This window comes from Candida orthopsilosis, assembly GCF_000315875.1.
Source record: "Candida orthopsilosis Co 90-125, chromosome 8 draft sequence".
In the NCBI taxonomy this organism is placed as follows: Eukaryota; Fungi; Ascomycota; class Pichiomycetes; order Serinales; family Debaryomycetaceae; genus Lodderomyces; species Lodderomyces orthopsilosis.
The window spans coordinates 595006-613068 of record NC_018302.1 but is presented as its reverse complement, the minus strand read 5'-3'; the positions used below and the strand labels follow the sequence as shown (position 1 = coordinate 613068).

General features: G+C 39.4%; 7 protein-coding genes across 7 annotated transcripts; 2 read left to right on the top strand and 5 right to left on the bottom strand. All coding sequences in view use genetic code 12, as the record gives it.

Annotated features, from left to right (window-relative positions):
• Positions 1-470: 470 nt before the first annotated feature.
• Positions 471-3389, bottom strand: CORT_0H02780 (hypothetical protein; the record flags this gene model as incomplete). Its single annotated transcript, XM_003871463.1, has 1 exon — positions 471-3389. One exon carries the CDS (start codon positions 3387-3389, stop codon positions 471-473), a length of 2919 nt encoding a protein of 972 aa, XP_003871512.1.
• A 1174-nt stretch (positions 3390-4563) lies between these two features.
• Positions 4564-7002, top strand: CORT_0H02770 (hypothetical protein; the record flags this gene model as incomplete). The annotated part of the gene is made up of 1 exon (XM_003871462.1): positions 4564-7002. One exon carries the CDS (start codon positions 4564-4566, stop codon positions 7000-7002), a length of 2439 nt encoding a protein of 812 aa, XP_003871511.1.
• Positions 7003-7004: 2 nt separating this feature from the next.
• Positions 7005-8530, bottom strand: CORT_0H02760 (Nog2 nucleolar GTPase; the record flags this gene model as incomplete). The annotated part of the gene is made up of 2 exons (XM_003871461.1): positions 7005-7670; positions 7724-8530. 2 exons carry the CDS (start codon positions 8528-8530, stop codon positions 7005-7007), a joined length of 1473 nt encoding a protein of 490 aa, XP_003871510.1.
• A 110-nt stretch (positions 8531-8640) lies between these two features.
• On the bottom strand, positions 8641-9738 carry CORT_0H02750 (Pop2 component of the Ccr4-Pop2 mRNA deadenylase; the record flags this gene model as incomplete). The annotated part of the gene is made up of 1 exon (XM_003871460.1): positions 8641-9738. The coding sequence occupies one exon, from the start codon at positions 9736-9738 to the stop codon at positions 8641-8643; it is 1098 nt and encodes a 365-aa protein (XP_003871509.1).
• A 68-nt stretch (positions 9739-9806) lies between these two features.
• Positions 9807-10949, bottom strand: CORT_0H02740 (Cdc50 endosomal protein; the record flags this gene model as incomplete). The annotated part of the gene is made up of 1 exon (XM_003871459.1): positions 9807-10949. The coding sequence occupies one exon, from the start codon at positions 10947-10949 to the stop codon at positions 9807-9809; it is 1143 nt and encodes a 380-aa protein (XP_003871508.1).
• A 73-nt stretch (positions 10950-11022) lies between these two features.
• On the bottom strand, positions 11023-12915 carry CORT_0H02730 (Sac6 actin filament bundling protein, fimbrin; the record flags this gene model as incomplete). The annotated part of the gene is made up of 1 exon (XM_003871458.1): positions 11023-12915. The coding sequence occupies one exon, from the start codon at positions 12913-12915 to the stop codon at positions 11023-11025; it is 1893 nt and encodes a 630-aa protein (XP_003871507.1).
• Positions 12916-13390: 475 nt separating this feature from the next.
• On the top strand, positions 13391-16153 carry CORT_0H02720 (hypothetical protein; the record flags this gene model as incomplete). Its single annotated transcript, XM_003871457.1, has 1 exon — positions 13391-16153. The coding sequence occupies one exon, from the start codon at positions 13391-13393 to the stop codon at positions 16151-16153; it is 2763 nt and encodes a 920-aa protein (XP_003871506.1).
• Positions 16154-18063: the final 1910 nt, after the last annotated feature.

The window sequence follows — 18063 nt, the reverse complement described above, 5'->3', positions numbered from 1 at the left end:
CTGCAAAAACTTGTTAGACAAATCGGCACATTATTATATTACCGTGATCTATACACCCGTAAATACACATAGAGACCATTAAAATACCCAAAACACTAGAATTGGTGGACTTATAATGTGCTTTGCACACGCTTTTATCCACGTTTTTTAACGGTTTCTCATGCTTTTTTTTTGTTAGCGCTTAAATACGGGAGTGCCGGCGCTCTGGTAACATTTGTATATAATGTCACCTGCATACGTTATAATGCGTCTGCAATGAAATCACTTTTCGTATCTGTACCAATTTGGAGCAAATAATCGAATATACTTACTTTGCTATATAGTCTACTAATCTACACTACAATTTACAATCCAAACTTCTAAAAACAAGAAAATATACTAAACTGTGGTAGGAAAACCCTCATGGGTAAGAAGGGACTTGAACCCTTAAAAACCTCCACTAAACTAACTAAATAAAAACTAAACAAACTTTAAACCAACGTGTTATCCTTTGAAAATGAGGCGTACTTTTCAAAAACGTCACCAGTATCAGACACAATTCCTTTACGTGACTGATCCCTAAAATAAACGCGTTTGAGCAGTTTCCAAACTTCAGCACCAATAAAGAATGCCACAGTAAAAGCAACCGCGACTCCCCATTCGTAGCCGATAGGACCATGAAGAAAAACCTTGTCATTGATGACTGGGATGTAAACCAAGGGAAACACAGTTCCAAATCCAAATATAATTGACCAAAAGAGGAATTGATTCTCCCATAAATCAGAAGCCAATTGAGAATACCATGGTTTTTCGGAGTCTGGGTGCATATAGAAAAATGAACGTCTCAAGTGGATACATTCCCACGCAAGCAACAAAGCGCACCACGTAAAAGCAGCAAATGCTCCTGAGCGACTTTGGAAGACCAAGTTGCACTCTTCACCTGATCCAGTATTGCAATCGGAGCCTAACTCACCATCACCTCTGCCGTATAAGATCACCACAAAACAAGACAAACAGCAAGCAGCCATCCAGATTCCGTAAGCGAACATGTCGATAATCACCTCCCAGGTGAATATGGTGTTACTAGGCGGCAAGTCCAAGATATCTGATTGAGCCTTTTCCTGACCCAATCCCATTGCTGGGAAACATGATGTAACGACGATGATCCACAACACTTCAACAGGTGCAAGGGGGAAAACTGAAAACCCATCATTATCCATAAACACTAGACCAACCATCAAGTAAATAGCTTGAGCAACATTTTCAGCCAACAACTGCAAGACAAACTTTTGAATATTCAAGGACATTCTTCTACCTTCCTCAATGGCGTTTAATATTGATGCAAAGTTGTCATCTGTGAGAATAATGTCCGAAGCATCCTTAGCAACATCAGAACCATTCATACCCATAGCAATTCCCACATCAGCTTTCTTCAACGAAGGTGAGTCATTGACACCATCACCAGTCATTGCTACAAACCTCTTTCGTCTATGCAATGCATCAATCATACGCACCTTTGTTTGGGGAGCGCAACGGGCAATAACTAAAGGCAACACAGGTAAATTATCAATCTCATCATCGGACAATGCATCAAATTCATTAGCAGTCATGACCATCACTTTGACAACATCTTCTGAATAGTGGTACAAGTTGTGAGGTAAGATACCCACCTCCTGAGCAATAGCTTTTGCAGTACCTGGATGATCACCAGTAAGCATATGAACATTAATACCAGCACGATGACACAACTTCACAGACCCAGCAGTTTCCTCCCTTGGTGGATCATAGATACCGATGAGACCTTGGAAGGTTAAATTGGATTCAACCTTTTCACGATCACCACAATCACCATCGATGGATTTGGCAGCAAATGCCAACACTCTCAACCCTTGGGACGATAACGCAGTCATATTTCCCTCAATGATTTGCTTATCGACATCAGTCAACTTTTTCAATTCTTGCGAATCGTCAGTGCCTTCCCCATACCAAGTCGTGCACAATTGCAATACTCTTTCAACAGCACCTTTGGTGTAAACTTTAGTCTCCCCTGATTTATCCTTGTAGATTGCCGACATTCTTTTGATTGAAGAGTCAAATGGGAACTCAGCAATGTGTTCATACCCATCAACGAGTGAATCCCTAGCGTAATCCAATCTAGTGGTAAACACCTGAATGGCAATTTCAGTAGCATCTCCATGAGCCTTCCAGACCAATTCACCCAGCTCTTCATCTTTACTCTGGTTCACGGTGGCAATGTTTGCTAAAGTGGCAGTCATTAGCCAGTCATGCATACTCTGCGGCATTGGATCGGGGTGAGGTTGCTTGAAATCAATCTCTTCATCCGTCTGCTTGATGTGAAGCGGTGAATATGGTGCATATCTTACATCTCCCTCAGTTGGATTGTATGGCTCATTTGAATTCTGTACCTCCAAAGTACCAACATTTGGTAGCCACACCTTCTTGGCAATCATCTTCCCTTGCGTTAAAGTACCAGTCTTGTCTGAACAAATGTCATTGATACCACCAAGTGCCTCCAATGAATCCAACTTTCTCACAATAACGTGCTTGGTCACCATAACTTGAGCTCCAATAGCCATTGTAATGGTCAACACAACAATCAAAGACGATGGAATCATTGACAAGGCAACACAAATTGCATAAATAGCCACATTCCGGGTAACATCCATTTTTTGCGATCCCAATACAACAATGGCGAACACAACGGCGACCCAGAAAAGGAAAATGGCCAACCACGAAAGCTTCTTTTGCAATGGCGTTCCAACAGTCACACCAAGGATGTTTCCAACAATATCATAAATAGTTCCCGCACAAGCACGACCATAGTCCCTCTTTCTAGGTTTTCCATTGGATCTGTCAACCCTTCTGATGATACCAGTGTCACCTCTCAATGATTTTGCGATTTGACCAATTTCGGTATTCAAACCAGTTGCATAAACAACACCTGAACCTCTTCCCTTGGAAACAACCGAAGAGGAGTACACCAAGTTTAGTCTATCTCCAACAGGCACCGGAACTGAGTAATCATCATAAACAATAGTGTGATCCTTTTGTACTGGTAAAGACTCTCCCGTCAATAGCGCCTCATCCGTTTCCAAATTCATTGAATCGAATAATCTCAAATCCGCAGGTACCGTGTCTCCAACTTTGACATGGACTACATCTCCAGGAACAACTTCCTCCGCTGCGACAGTGACATCATTTCCATCTCTAGACACTCTAGCAGTTGGCGAAGATAACGTACGCAACGAACCCATCGTTTTCTCAGCTTTAACTTCTTGGACAAACCCAACAAGAATGTTAATACCAACAACAAATCCGATAACACCACCTGAAATCCAATCCCTAATGGCAAGGGCAATAATCATACTGATAAACAACACCAATATCATGGCATTGAATACTTGGTGAGCTAATATCTTGGTGTAGGAGATAGACTCCTCTTTCCCCAAGTTATTTGCCCCATATTTATCAAGACGAGCTTTTGCTTCTGCCGTTGATAAACCATTGGTTTTATCAGTGTGAAATTCACTTACAACTTGGTCAATGGTGAGCCTATATTGTTCTTGACCGCTTTGAACTTCATCTTTTTGACCAATTGTCTGTTCATGGTAGTTACTCTTTTCTTCAAAACTGTTGGACTTTATTTTCAATAATTAACAATAGCAGCTTCTCTCGGTTAACGATTAAAGCCGTAGGGGGTAATAAGCTTGTTGTAAGTCTTTTGCTAGTATAAGCAGTTAAGGTGAAGAGGAAAGAAAGAAGGAAGGATATTCTGAAAAACTTTTTCCTTATCAATTGAAGACGGCTAAATAGCAATTTTTTGGGAAGGGTCTCACGTGCAAAGAAAATTTTTTCCATTCGGCTTTTCTTGGCGCAATTCTTTTCCAAGTTAATGGTCAATTGGTCCCCACGTGGTTACTATTACAAGGGCAAGATATATTAGCTCAAGGCGTGCTGAGATAAGGTCTGACAATTTTGGTTTTCAAATCCCACTTGGAATCACAAATGAGCTGATGTTACAAAAGTTGCAAAAAGGTAGCATTTTTCAAGCAGATTTACGAAATCTTCTAAAACTATTGCATTGGGCTGGGGCTGAGTAAAACTTCTATTCGACGAACGACAAATATTAGCAGAAGTTACACCATATCAATCAAACACTAATACATTTTTAAGTGTCTATCATCACTGGGCTATTGTTGACATGCAAACTTCTAACTCTGCATATCCCTCTTCCTCACATACGTGAAACTATGTTTAAATCCTACTTATGCGACACGACACAAATAGTGCTAAGATTTTCTGTTTACCAAAGCTACATTTCTCAACGACGTCCATACATTCCGCATCTTAGTATCACTAGAGCACGGTTTTTACCATCGCTAGACTACAATTGTGTTCTACACTTGCGTGTGATTTTGCAACTTTGCTACATGGCAATCATTTTTTTTTGTGTCAATTTCTCCAGCGCCGCATCAACACATATCATTGAAATTTTATTCTTCAGGGTGGATACCACATCGATTGTCAACCTCCTCCGGTATACATCTTCTACTTTAGCCCACAATGGATCCCCTAGAAAGCCACTTCTTAAAGAAATTTCTTCTCGAAAAACAATTGCATAAAGAGTTGAAGTTGATGTGGAAGGATATGCGAGCAGTTGATGATCCAGAGAAGCTCCCCTTACTTTCGTTCTTTTTTAAAGAATACGTTTCTACTTTTCCGTTTATCACAAACAATACTGAGAAACAGCAGCAGCAGTTTTGGCAGGATGTATTTCAATTTGTGGAAAACTTTAACTCCAAGCATTTCAGTACATCCAATGAAAGAAATGGGCTGACCAAGAGAAGCCAAGCTAATAAAAAGCTTCTTGGTGGGTTGTTAGTATTTTACAATTCCGTATTGATTACCGGTAATGAAATGGATTACCTCACCGAACCTCATTTGAAGGCATCAGATACTGCAAAGTTGGATAAGTTTGATTTCCAGAAGAAAAAGAACATAACTGTGATTGGAATGAATCAGTATGATCGAATGAAGTTTATCAATGGTATTTACATCAACATTGTTGCATTGAGGAAAGTTGAGGGTGAACAATCGTGGTTCTTCACAACCAGTCATCATCACGATTTCATCATTCAGGTTGTGAGAAAGGACAATCTCGAAACCAGTTTCATTTGCAAGAGTCACAACCAATTGAGCAAATTAGAACACGATTTGAAGAAGGAGCTACCTGGGGTAATGCTGACCTTACAAGTCAAGCTTCCACACAGACCTAAAGATAACGAAAACAGCATTGAAACAAGTAGGATGGCCACCAGGAGTTGGCTTAGACAATTGGCCAACAAAATGGAGGTGGCCGAGTCATCCGTATTTAGTAACTTTTTATCCACCAATGAAACAAATTTAACCCCCGAAGATGAAGAGGACTACAAGCACAGAATCAATCACGAAATGGATATTTTGCGAACCCAAATTGAATTTCATGATCAAACTGCAAAAGTGATGCAGGACTTGACTCACAACTTCGAAACCTTTAAGCAATCAGTAACTCGAGAAGATGATGCGGTAATGAGTCTTTTTAAAGAAATTGGATCCCTAAGTAGTATCAAAGAGGCATCGCCACTTTTGAAAACCTTCAACGATTGGTGTAAGCTACAACTTGCGGCCATAGTCTACCAAACATTTCTCGGCCTGGACGACTCGTATGCGATATTGAAAAAGACGAAAAAGTTTCACAGGTTGTTTCCCTACAGCTTGATCTATGCTATTTTACGATTTACAAACCCAATGAAGATGGTGTCGCGGATTATTGATTTGTTATTTGTGAATATACCTCGTTTACCCACGTGGAATAGACAACTAGCTGAAGACTCGAAAAATACAGGGGCAAGAAACTTGTTTTCCTTGATTTTGATAATGTTATTGAACGAAGATTTAAACGGTTTTGGGAAGGAGCTATACACGTTGAAGGAAAAACTAACTGGTTACGAGCTTTACATGGAGAGGATTGATAACTATGTCCACTTGCCGAACGAGGAGATGGAAAAGGTACGACAAGAAGCTAGTGAGAACTTGGTGATCACAACGTTGTCCACAAACCTTATTTCCCCACCCGCCGATGAAAAGTTGAAGCAAATTCTAGCTTCTTTCAGAGGGGAGGGGGACTCGATGTTATACCTCAATTTGAAACAATACTGGCTCCTTCAAATTCGCACTCGCGATAAGCTCCTCTTCAAAGAGCTTTGGAGGCAGCCCGAGCTTATAAATTTGATAAAAAGCACAGTGGACTACTTTTATACTCCATTGATTAAGGTTTTTGCTAAAGCTAAAGTTCACATCGCATTTTCAGCTCTCGAGGGCCTAAACAATGACATGCTAAAGACTTTGTCCTCGATCCAACGCAGCGACCACTTAAATTCAACAGAAATATACCAAAGAATAAAGACAGTATTGGATAATCACGAAGAAGTTCTTTGGAACTTTATCCGCGATGTATATGTCAACGATGACGAGAAAATATTCTTCAAGTTAATAATGTGGATTGAAAGATTTCTCACCTTGGTTAGATTGAAATTCGAAAACAAACAAGCAGTTATGCTAGACATCAAAGTGGAGAACGTCAATCCACTATTAAAAAAGCAGTTGCACGCTAAAATTGACGCCACATTGGCCAAACGAAAACTATTCAAGGACTACTTAGAAGCAAAGAATTCCCAGCGTGACGAATTGGAAAAAGATTGGGAAAAGATGAATGATGAGTTGATAGGAAGTACAACTGCTGACGATTTTGGTGTAAAAAGCGAGGATATACAAGATATAAACAATGTCACTTTGGAGGAAAACATTCTAGAATCCAACCAGACCAACCTTGAAAAAGAGTTGCTAGCAAAGTTGAATGCGATTGATACAAAGTCCGACACGTCTGAGTTAGACAAGATAGATATAAGCAAAGAGGTGAAGATGACATTACAAAGGATTAGACATGTAACTAGCGATATCTAATACTAATCCTCAGCTTTCCTCTTTTTATACCCAGCTTTCTTATCCTCACCTGTACGGACCTCTTCATCTTGAGGAGGCTCCAAAAACCAAGGAAGTTTACCACGAATAAAATCTTCAATAATCTTTCTCGCAACTGAACTCTCATCGGCCTCACCACCTTTCAATAAACGGCCACTTTTCACGGCAAGCGTCTCTAACAAGTTCTCTCCACATTCTGATTCCTTGAGTCCATAGGTTCTAGCAATATACTTTTTAGGAACAATCTTGAGAACCTCTGACAAGTATTGCTCTGGGGCTTTGACTTTTTCAACTCTGACCACACCACGTAGTAAAAGGTCAGCATCAGAGTCACCTGATTCAGACGGTACAACACCTGGTGAATCAATAATATTTATCGATGAGGTGACCTTGACATATTGCCAAACCTTTGTTGCTCCAGGAATTGGAGCGACGATACAAGCCTTTTTCCCAACAATGGTATTTATAATGGAGCTCTTTCCGGTATTTGGAAATCCAATGACACCAACATTGATTGATTTTCTGTCCTTGTGCAAAGTTGCAAACTGCCTAAGAAGCAGGATTAAGGATCCCTTTCCGAAACTGTTTTTAATTGATGCATGGAAAGCAATGGTTGGGTATGAGCTTGACAAGTGCTTCATCCAAGCTGCCTAGAAGACGAGTTAGTAAGTAATCAATAGATAATGTTTCCTGATATACATACGGCTACCCATGTGGGGACCAAGTCGGTCTTGTTTACCACAAATACAAGATGCTTATGTGGACATTCCTGTTTGATATATTTCTCAATTCTTTCACATCTGGTGCCCAAGGGGTTCCTAGCATCAAGGACTTGCAAAATGACATCACTCGAGTCAATGACCTTGTATAATTCATTCCAGATTCTCTTACTCTGTCCCTTGTGAAAGATTGCTTCTTTAGCCTCCTGGGTAAAATCATCCTTGTCCAAGATAGAGTTTCCCATCAATCCCATTGTCTGGTCAAGCTCAATCTTTTCATCGTATGTGGTTGAGTCCTTCTCTGCAGTAGACATTAAATCCTCCAACGACGATGCAGCGATTCTAGGTTTCTTACGTTGTTGCTTAGGTCCAAATGTGGATGCAAATGATTCAGTCTCAACAATCTTTGCAGTCGGACTTTCTGTCTTATCTTGATCGAGTAACGACATAGGAAGTTTATTTCTCTTTAAAAGAACTTGATATGAATCATCCTTCTTGTCTCCCATAGCCTCCCTAAAATGTGATAATGCATCCTGAGCTATAACCCTGGTATTTCCGAACCATTTCCTATTAGGATCAACCCTTGCTGTAGGCACATCCGTGCTCTGAAGATCGGCTGCTTTTATTATCTCTCCCTTGGCATTACGAACTGCTCTTCCTTGTTTGTACATGCTAAGCTTCTTTACCTTTTTGGCATCACGGTAAAAGTTCTCACCCTTGACACGGAGATTACCATCTTTGGTATCATTCTGTCTGATCCTTCTTTGCTTTTCCTTCTTTTGAGTTCCCATTGTTGATGTGGAACAAGTGAACTACGAATTAAAAAAAATATCGCGATGAGTTTGATAAAAGATAAAAAAAGAGAAAAACTGCACGTGACATATTAAATGTTTAATACTATTTATTCCTTTCCTAACCCCCATATATACCCCTTGAACCTCTTTGGGTCCACCGATTGTCTCAACAACTCTTTAAAACATTCCATTGATAAATAAGCATGTAAAGTTGATGTGGGATGTTGCAGAGGTTGGCCTGCATTGCCAAAAAGTTGACGAATGGCAGGGGATATAGGCAATAAATGCAACTCTTCTGCCAAGTACTCAATGGATGGCTTATTCATTTTCTCATCGGACCCTAAAACCTGATTACCAATGTATTTCAAATCGTAAAAATTGGGGAAGTATTTATCACACCACCAGTGGAACTCTTCCTCATCCACAGGAAGACTATCATTCATTAGCAAACTTACAAGAAACCCCAAGTCATATCCAGCGTGATAGGATACCCAATTGATGGAATTGTCCAATAGCAACCCACTATCAATCAACAACTCAGCAAACTCAAAATGCTTTATCCCGCGAGACATGTGTGCTTGAAAATTAATGGACGACTGTTGTGCCAACATGGCCAAATGCTCCTCACTATACATCTCCTTGGTCAAATCGTATGCAAAATTAAACTGCCAAATCACTGGATTTCCTCCCCCTTTACTAAAACAGATGCTAAATTGTATTAGATTCAACAAGTCAGAGTTACACCTTATTGTTTGAAAATGATAGTCGGTGCTTGTTTTGAAAGACCCAATTGCCCTTGCAACAATTCCGGGTGTCTCTTGATGTATTGCAGCGTATATCGTCGTACTCTTGTCATTAATAAACTTGCGCAAGTTGTTAAACTCGTACTCGAGGTTATGAGCCCAAACATCCTTAATTATGGGGACTGGTTGTTGTTTTTGTTGTTGATGCTGTTGCTGTTGCTGTTGTTGCTGCTGCTGCTGCTGCTGTTGTTGTTGTTGTTGTTGTTGCTGTTGCTGCTGTTGTTGCATCTGCTGAAGCTGTAATTGTTGTAATACTGGATTAGCACTCAATCCCGCCCCATTTGTCAAGTGCTGTTGTTGCGACAACGGAGTGCCCTGCTCCTGTAGTAGCTGTTGCCTCTGTAGCAACTGCATCTGAGCAATCTGTGGTGACGATGTGTATAAATGTGGATTCACGTTCATCCTTTACTTTGCCTACAGACTAATTGACGTTCAATTTTTTTTTTTTCTCTGTTTTTCTACACACACTATTATAACTGGTCTCGGTAGTTTTGTTGCAAGTAATCATGACCCACTCGCCTTGGTTTAATCAAGTATTGCAACAAGAACCCAATACCCAATACGAGCGATACTACAGCAACAATGATATAAATCACACCCAAACTGACATTTCTTCCACCAAAAATGGAGTTGGTGGTGATGACAATACTCTTACTCCCACCAAAAATTTCCACTGGGTAGTTCAAATCGACCGTTATTTGATAAGTACCTGACGACATTGTTGCTGTGGTGTTTTTGCCGTATAACTTGTAGAAATTAGGCAAGGCCGCCGTTCGCATCCAGTTTTGTAAGTGCTCCATTTGTTGTAAATCTGGCATATTTTCCTCAGTATAACCATCAGGATACTGTTTGTCCCAGTTTGGCGGAGGCACAACATCTTCCGGCTTGTACTTTGTCTTTTTAAACTTGTGTTTGCGGTCTGAGGCCCATGAAATGTCCTTATCGGTAAAGGTGTATGTTTCATTATTCTCTCCATTACGTGCATTCAATAAAACTGGCGACGAAATTGTATCGTTAAAGTAGGAGTTTGCAATCAATCCGCATGGGTAAATGAGTCTTTCCTTTCCATTGTATTCTCTGTGCTTCAATGGTTTGCAACTATCGGTAACGTCATCACTAGATAAAGCCTTTCCTGCCAATTGATCCAAGTCATAACTCTCCACATACTTTCTATGATTTTGGTAAAAATTGGTCAATTTGTAGTACATATAAAGAGGAGGCTTCAAATCTGGCACATTAAACTGAATGACACATTGTGAACCATCCACTTTCCATTTGAACTCTGGCTTGGTATTATGCTTGAAATGGAAGCCCGTGTACTTTCCCGGAATTGACGTGAAACTATTTGTCTGGTCACCACAATGCGAATAATCAATGTTCACCTCCTGTACATTATACGTCGTATATATGATGGCTATTCCTAAAGGAGCAAAAATCACTGCCAACAAAACTAGGAATGGTATCACTGATTTTGGTGTTAGCAATGGCTGCCATGCTTTCAACCTCTGCTGACGAAAAGCCGTATTTGGTGGTTTGCGTGACTTTTTAATCTGTGATTCCTCAATCGAATCCTCTGACGAGTTGGAGGACCTTCGTTTTCTAAGAAAGTTCATTATTGTTTGGTTGGTGGTTTCTGTAATTTTCTACACACAATAAAAAAAAATACAAATATAGTCGCACATTCATTCACTTACTCTCCACAGCCATCAAACTTCCTACAAACGATAAAATCAATCTGCTTCTAACCTCATTTATATCCTCAGGAACCAACCAGATCAATGCTCCCAACTTTCTAGCAATTGAAATGGCCAACTTAGCATTGGCATACCTCTCCTCTTCTGTCTTTCCTTCATAGACTAAATCGTAATCAACATAGCCCGGTGCCATACCATTCAATACGTCCAACAAATAAACCCCGGTTGATAAAGAGGTATCCTTGAAGGACCTAATTTGAGATGACTTGTTTCCTTTTGTGACTTGCAGGTTTGCCCATTTCAATATATCAGCATCACTCAATTGACCTCCCTTGCCCAACTCAGCTAAAGTATTGACAATGTTTCTTCTCATCAATTGCCAAACAAGACCTAAATCCAACAATCTATTTCCATCAACAATGTCGGATCCTTCTATACCAACTAGAGAAAACCCATTAGCTTTCCCTATTTCGACTGCATAGTTTGTATTTTCCAACGCCTTGAATCGGGAGACCTCTCCATTGGCCGGCTTTTTGTTTACATGCTTGAATGAAACACTTCCAGGTAAAACTTTGTCAAACGCTTGTAACAAGATCAAACCATCCTTTAAATCCTCAAACAAAGATACAACTGGTGGGTCGACATCCAAAGAGTTGAGCCACAAGGTAAACACTCTAGCTTCACGCTCACCTTCCGCATCAAACTCTTCAATTTCAACTTTTTCGTGTTCCTCAATTGGTTGCAAACCAGGGTGGGTATTGAACAAATTAGCCACAAAAGCCAAGTTCAACTTTGGATTTCCAGAGCACAATGACTTTGGAGTTAAGTATTTACGACAATCAATCTTCTCAGCGTTATCTAAAACTTGCTCAGCACGGGTTAACAAATCGCTAGTTCTCAAAGGTGACAAATCGCAAACATCAGGTTTCAATTGATTCAACAAGTAGGTGTAGTTTTCACCATCGCTGACATCTTTACCAAAGTTTGTAACTCTTCTGCTAGTACCGGCATTTTTCAAATGATAGTTGAACCAACGCAAAAGAATTTGTTCAGGTGGGAGTCTTAAAAATTGTTCCAAGGTTTCATCATCCTCCAACAAACGATACAATTCAGGGTGGTATTTGATATCCACCTTACTCAACAATCCTCTTCTAATGATTTGCCAAATTAATCCCAAGATCAAGTGCTCTTTACCGTCAATGATATCCTCGGAATGAACATTCACAACAACACAACCAATCGCCTTTGCGGAGTTGATAACAATGTTTGCATTTTCTGACATTTGGAAATTGTTCAATTGCTTCTTTCCCTTTGGCAAGTTCAAAACTCTTGTATCAATGGTATCCGGAACAGAATCGTTGATCAATTTACACAACACCAACCCATCTCTACACTCATCAAAAACTTGAAAGGTTTCTGTATCAAATGGCAATCTGTCTCCAACTTCGGAATCACCCGACAAAACCGAATTGATATGTCTGGTAAACTCAGTGCGCTCTTCGTCGTTAATCGTGTGGGTAGTTCCTGAAGTTTTCCCTTCAATATAAGTCTTGTTTTTAGAATTGGCACTAGGAATGGGAGGTGCAGTCTTTTTATTCAATTGTGGAGTTTCCGAAATCCCCCCCTTCGATTCCTTCAACTTGGCAACCAATGCTACATAATCATCCAATTCAACATGTCCCGAAGCATCAACATCAACATGTTTCAATGTTTCTCTTGTTTCGTCGTAGGAATATTCTCCTTGTTTGCTCACACTGTTAATTACATCCTTCTTCTCCACCCAACCTTTATTCTCCAAGTCAATTGCTCTAAAGTCTTCAATTATATTAAAAAGATCAGACTGTTGTAATACTGGGTACTTCTTTTGCAATTTCAATACGTTCATCGTTGATAACTCTAGTTGTTGATAGCAAGCTTAGCTCCGAATTCTTTTCGAGGAAAAAATGATTTTGAAATTGAGGGTGGCTGGCCAAAGAAAAGATAGGGGGAGCAATACCAAATTGTGGATAGGAGATAAACTTTGTTGTTTGAGTTGTCTAAAGATACTTTTGAAGTGATAGTCGTAGTAGACATGTCTATAAATGGATCCTTCTACTGTTGAACTGGTAGTCATTCATTTCAACTATCGTGGCAAAGCGAGTCACGCCTCAATGGTAGAGAGCTAAACACACTGCCCATATTGTGCCAACTCTACATCCAATTCACTCTCCACACGAAACACCCACCTGATCATATACAGAACAATCAATTCGTATATTCTTACAACAGACTCGTAAATTCCCCACCCCCCTACGTCTCTATTTCACATTTTGGTAGCTCGAAAATTCCTAACATCAACTGTTCAACAATCTCCTTTTACAATGAACGGTTCACGACGTATGGAGAAGCTTGCGCCGTCGTTGAATGGGTCTATCAGTCCCTCAACATACACTGCACACTCCTTGGATCAGCAGCAGATTTCCGTCTACAATAATTTGCAAAAGCCACTGTTTGAAATCAAACCAGTCCAATTGCAATTCGAACTACATCATGCGTTGAACAGACTTCTCGTGGCCAACAGTCAGATGTTTTTATTTGTTGGAGAGACCTTGTATAAGATTGATTTGAATAATCCGTCAAAGTTGATGAAATTCAGTGTACCACAGAAGGGTGGCTCTTTTGCCGCATGGGTGGATACTACAGCACAGCATCTTGTTATACGAATTGACCAACAATACTTCTACTTGTACAAGTCGTACAAATCATTCAAACCGTTGCCAAAGCTCAAGGGACTAGACGTTGAGGCACTTGCTTTTACGTCATCAAATACTATTGTGATGGCGACGAAAGCGGGTTATATCTACTTAGCAGCTATCAAATCGCATGATGATACGAAAAAGACCGATATTCAACACTTGAAACACGTGCATACGGTAGATTCACAAGTGCGTGGGATAGCGATCACCGAGAATCAGTCATTGATTAACATACTAGCAAAAGATGCAATCTACACCTGGTCCTGTTTCGATACCTCCTTCTTAGAGTTGTCGAAAGTATTCAAAACTCTGCCAGTTGTGAAAAAAGTTGGCACTAGCGACAAATGGTTGTTGACAACTAGCGGTAACAAGTTTGTATACATTGGAAAGGAAGTCACCACCAACGATGATGAGATACAATTTACCACATTGAATGATACAATTGATGACATTATTCTAACGCCCCATCATCTTATTGGCTACCATGGGAAGCAGGTTTACATCTACAACAAGCTTAATCAAGAGTCGAAAATACTAGATATGGAAGAACAGATCCGAGGGATTGCCAGCGACACTAGTTCATACTGGACGTACACTAAAAATTACATCTACGAAATACTCATATCCAACGAAAGCAGCTTAGTTTGGTACGACTATTACAAGATGAACAAGTTCGAGGAAGCTTTAAACTGTCTCGAAGATAGTGAGGAAAACTTTTTCAAAAGGGATTTGGTGTTGATAAAACAAGGGTACGACTATTTACAAAGAGGCGGGTTTGGACTTGAGCTGAAGAACAAGGAGCTCGTAAATTTGCAAAAGAAAGGAATTGGCATACTAGCTAGGCTGACGGAACCCTTTGAGAAAGTGTGTTTAATGTTGAACCTGTCCAATGCCGTCAGTTTGCTAATTGACTACTTGTTGGTAAAGTTTGCAATAAACAGAAAGAATAAAGTCAGGGCGGCCGTGCTATCCACATGGATAATTGAGTTGATGACGAGAACAAGCGATGAGCGTTTCTACGAGTTTGTAAAGAAAAACCACAAATTACTAGACAGATCTATTTACAATATTTTGAGCGGAGAAAAGGCCCTCTTTTATGCTGAGACAATCGAGGATTACCGCTTTGTTTTGAACTATCAAATAGCAGATAAGAATTGGCCACTTGCTGAAAAAGCTCTCATCAGAATTTATTCAAAAAATGTGGACGAAGTTTACAAACATTCCACCGACTTCTTGCTAAATTATCCCAAGATCATTGATACCTGGCTCAAGTTTGATTTGAATTATGACAAGTTACTTCCTGCTGTGCTAGCATACTGTGAAAAAAATCACAATCTCCCTCTAAATCAAAATGCTGCCATCAAGCTTTTACTGAAGGTTCATGACAAAGGCTACAAAAGCAAGAAGCTCAACAACTATTACTTGTCTCTTTTAATTTCACATCACGACGATGCCAATCACTTGATCATAAAATTCATCAATCATGAGACAGCATACGACCAAAACTTTATCCAAAGGTTATGCTTGTTACATCACAAAGTTCATCCTGCGGTATTGATCTACATTGATATGGGATTATTTGAGCAAGCATTGGAGGTGTCACTAAAGAATAACGCTATCGAGTTGGGGGAGCTTGTACTTAGTAAGTATGAAGAGATTGCCGAGGATGGCGATCAATCTGATGATGATAATAAGTTGGAAAAGGAAAGCTACAACACAAGAAGACATTTGTGGCTTACATTTGCAAAGCACCTTATTGATCGCACTTGCGAGGGTAAGAAAGTGGGACTTGAAGAAGTGGACTCCTCTTCCAACAAGTTAAATGCGACGTTGTCTTACATACAAAAGAATTCGCCACTCAGTTTAAAAGACTTGTTACCCCTTTTTCCGGAAACAGTCATGATCAACAATTTCAAAGATGAAATAGTGGACTCTCTTAACGAGTACAAAAGAAGCTTACAGGATATCAATATGAGAATCCAGGAAAATCATTCCTTGCTCACCACTTTGAAACAGGAAGCTCATGATGAGACACAAAAGAGATCGGAGCACTATTCAGTAATCAAACCAGGATCAACTTGCTACCTATGCCACAACTTGCTTGCAACAAAGAAGTTTATATTTTTTGACAATTGTCAACACGGATTCCACAAAGAATGCTTAGTACGACACAACCTCAAATCAAAAGGAAATTACAATTTCAAAAAACTATATCAAAGCTTTATCAAAAACAAGGACAAGGACCAGCAAGAAATAAAGCGGGAAATCGACAAAATGTTATGCAAGGAGTGTATCCTTTGCAATGAGGCAAGTATTAATGATGTTGACGTTGGTTACTTGGAAGAAAATGATAGAGACGTTGACGAAATTAAGGCGTGGGAGTTGTAGAGGAAGTGTAATACTTCAGAAAAAGACCTCAAGAGCTTTCTTCCTGGCCACACCATGTGCCTTTTCCATCCACAGTGTTGGATATCGTTACTAAGAAGATAATTTTAGTGCCGAGTGCTAAAACACAAATATGAAACGCCGAGATTTGTTTTTGATAAATCTGCTACTTGAACTGCACCACATTTGTAATTGGAAACGCTTAATTTTTTGTAACTTAGTTCTGACGAAGAAGGAGAAAATATTGCATAGCTTGACGGGTGAACCTCATGAATCGCATATAGATACGTATTGTGAAATATACATCTACTTAGATTCATCAGAGATGAAATTGGTACAGACTACATCTTTTAAAATGTTCGTTAGTTTTCAAAATAATGTGGTTCAAAATTGAATAAGATTTGCTTCAGAACTTTCCCTAAACACACCATTATCTAATTAGACTAATTATCTCAATATTCGTTCTGGTTTCTATTGACATTGCGGTGCTCTCTTGCGCTCTCAGCCATAACTTTAAACACTTCATTCATTAATAACTCTAAAACAAGACTATTGAAGCTATGTTCGGTATTTGCTACGAGAATTTCATCCAAGCTTCGGTTTGCCTCCTCAATGATCCTTCATTGCTCCTCTAGAACTTCAATTTCATAAAGTTCATGACCATATTCACCATAGCCTTCGCCAGAACCTTCAAAACCAAACGCCTCATCATATTCGTCAATTTAATCAGACCCCTCTTCGACTTCAAATTCATCAGCATCTTTGAGAGATTACATCTTTCCTATCGATACTTGCAAATTGATCCTAAAAATTGTCAGGTTTCTCAAGCAATTTCATGTTGAGCACCATATTTCCATCCAACTTATTAATTGCATAGTATTTATCCTCATAAGTGTGTTCAACAGCAACTTTTTTTAACAATAAGCATTTGGTCCAAAGTGGTAATTGCAGCTTTAATACCTCTATACCATCCTCGGATATATCTTTGTTTGCTGTAAAATCAAGGCTATACAATTCATCGTGTTGAGCATCACCCAGGTGTCCAATTGAAGACATATAGACTTACTCTAAGTGATCTTCAGATAGATCAACGTATTTAAGTTTTGTTGCACCATCGGTGAACAATAAATTCACTCTTTTTTATTTACTTGAGACAAAGTACAACACTTGGAGTGACCTGTGAAGAAATTTAAAATCAGCATTAGTAATATGGTTCTTTGCGAGATTCGAAACTTGAAAGTGCTCCAAACGGCCAAACTGCTCTGGAACTTATAAAAGTTTATTACCTGACAAATAAACTTCTTCTAATAAATGTGGCAAATTAAAGATTGAAAGTGGTCAAAACACAGTTCAACACAGCGAGTCTTTTTCAACTTTGATTGGATGCCAATTTTAGACTTCTAACTCTACTTAAGTCACAGTTCGCCAAAAACAAAACCTCTGAGTTACTCCCAAATTTCTCACTCTCTATAGGGCAACAATTTTCCACATACACATACTGTAAGATGGGTCGTAATCTAGACTACAAAAATTCAATTCTTACGAGCCCAGTCTTCGAATTTGTCAGAACCACTTTTAGCACCACATTTTTTAAAGGATTCTCAAGCTTGTTGTCAAAAAGATATTTCATTGCTGAACTCCTTGGTTTTATTACTGGAACACAAAATAAAAGTATTGTTTCTGATTCTCAATTGACAATATTGCAAAATGGAATTGAATTAGCTTTGTTGGTTATATGCACGGTGTTGTTTAAAAAAACGAATTGAATTGATTTTCACTTAACAAAGAGTAAGTGTCAATGTACATTACTTCAGTGAGAATATGATAAAGTTTGCACCCTTTTTTGATAAAATCAGCTACACGGGCTATCAAACGTTGTTTCGCAAAATATTTCCTAAAGGGGAAACGGCATT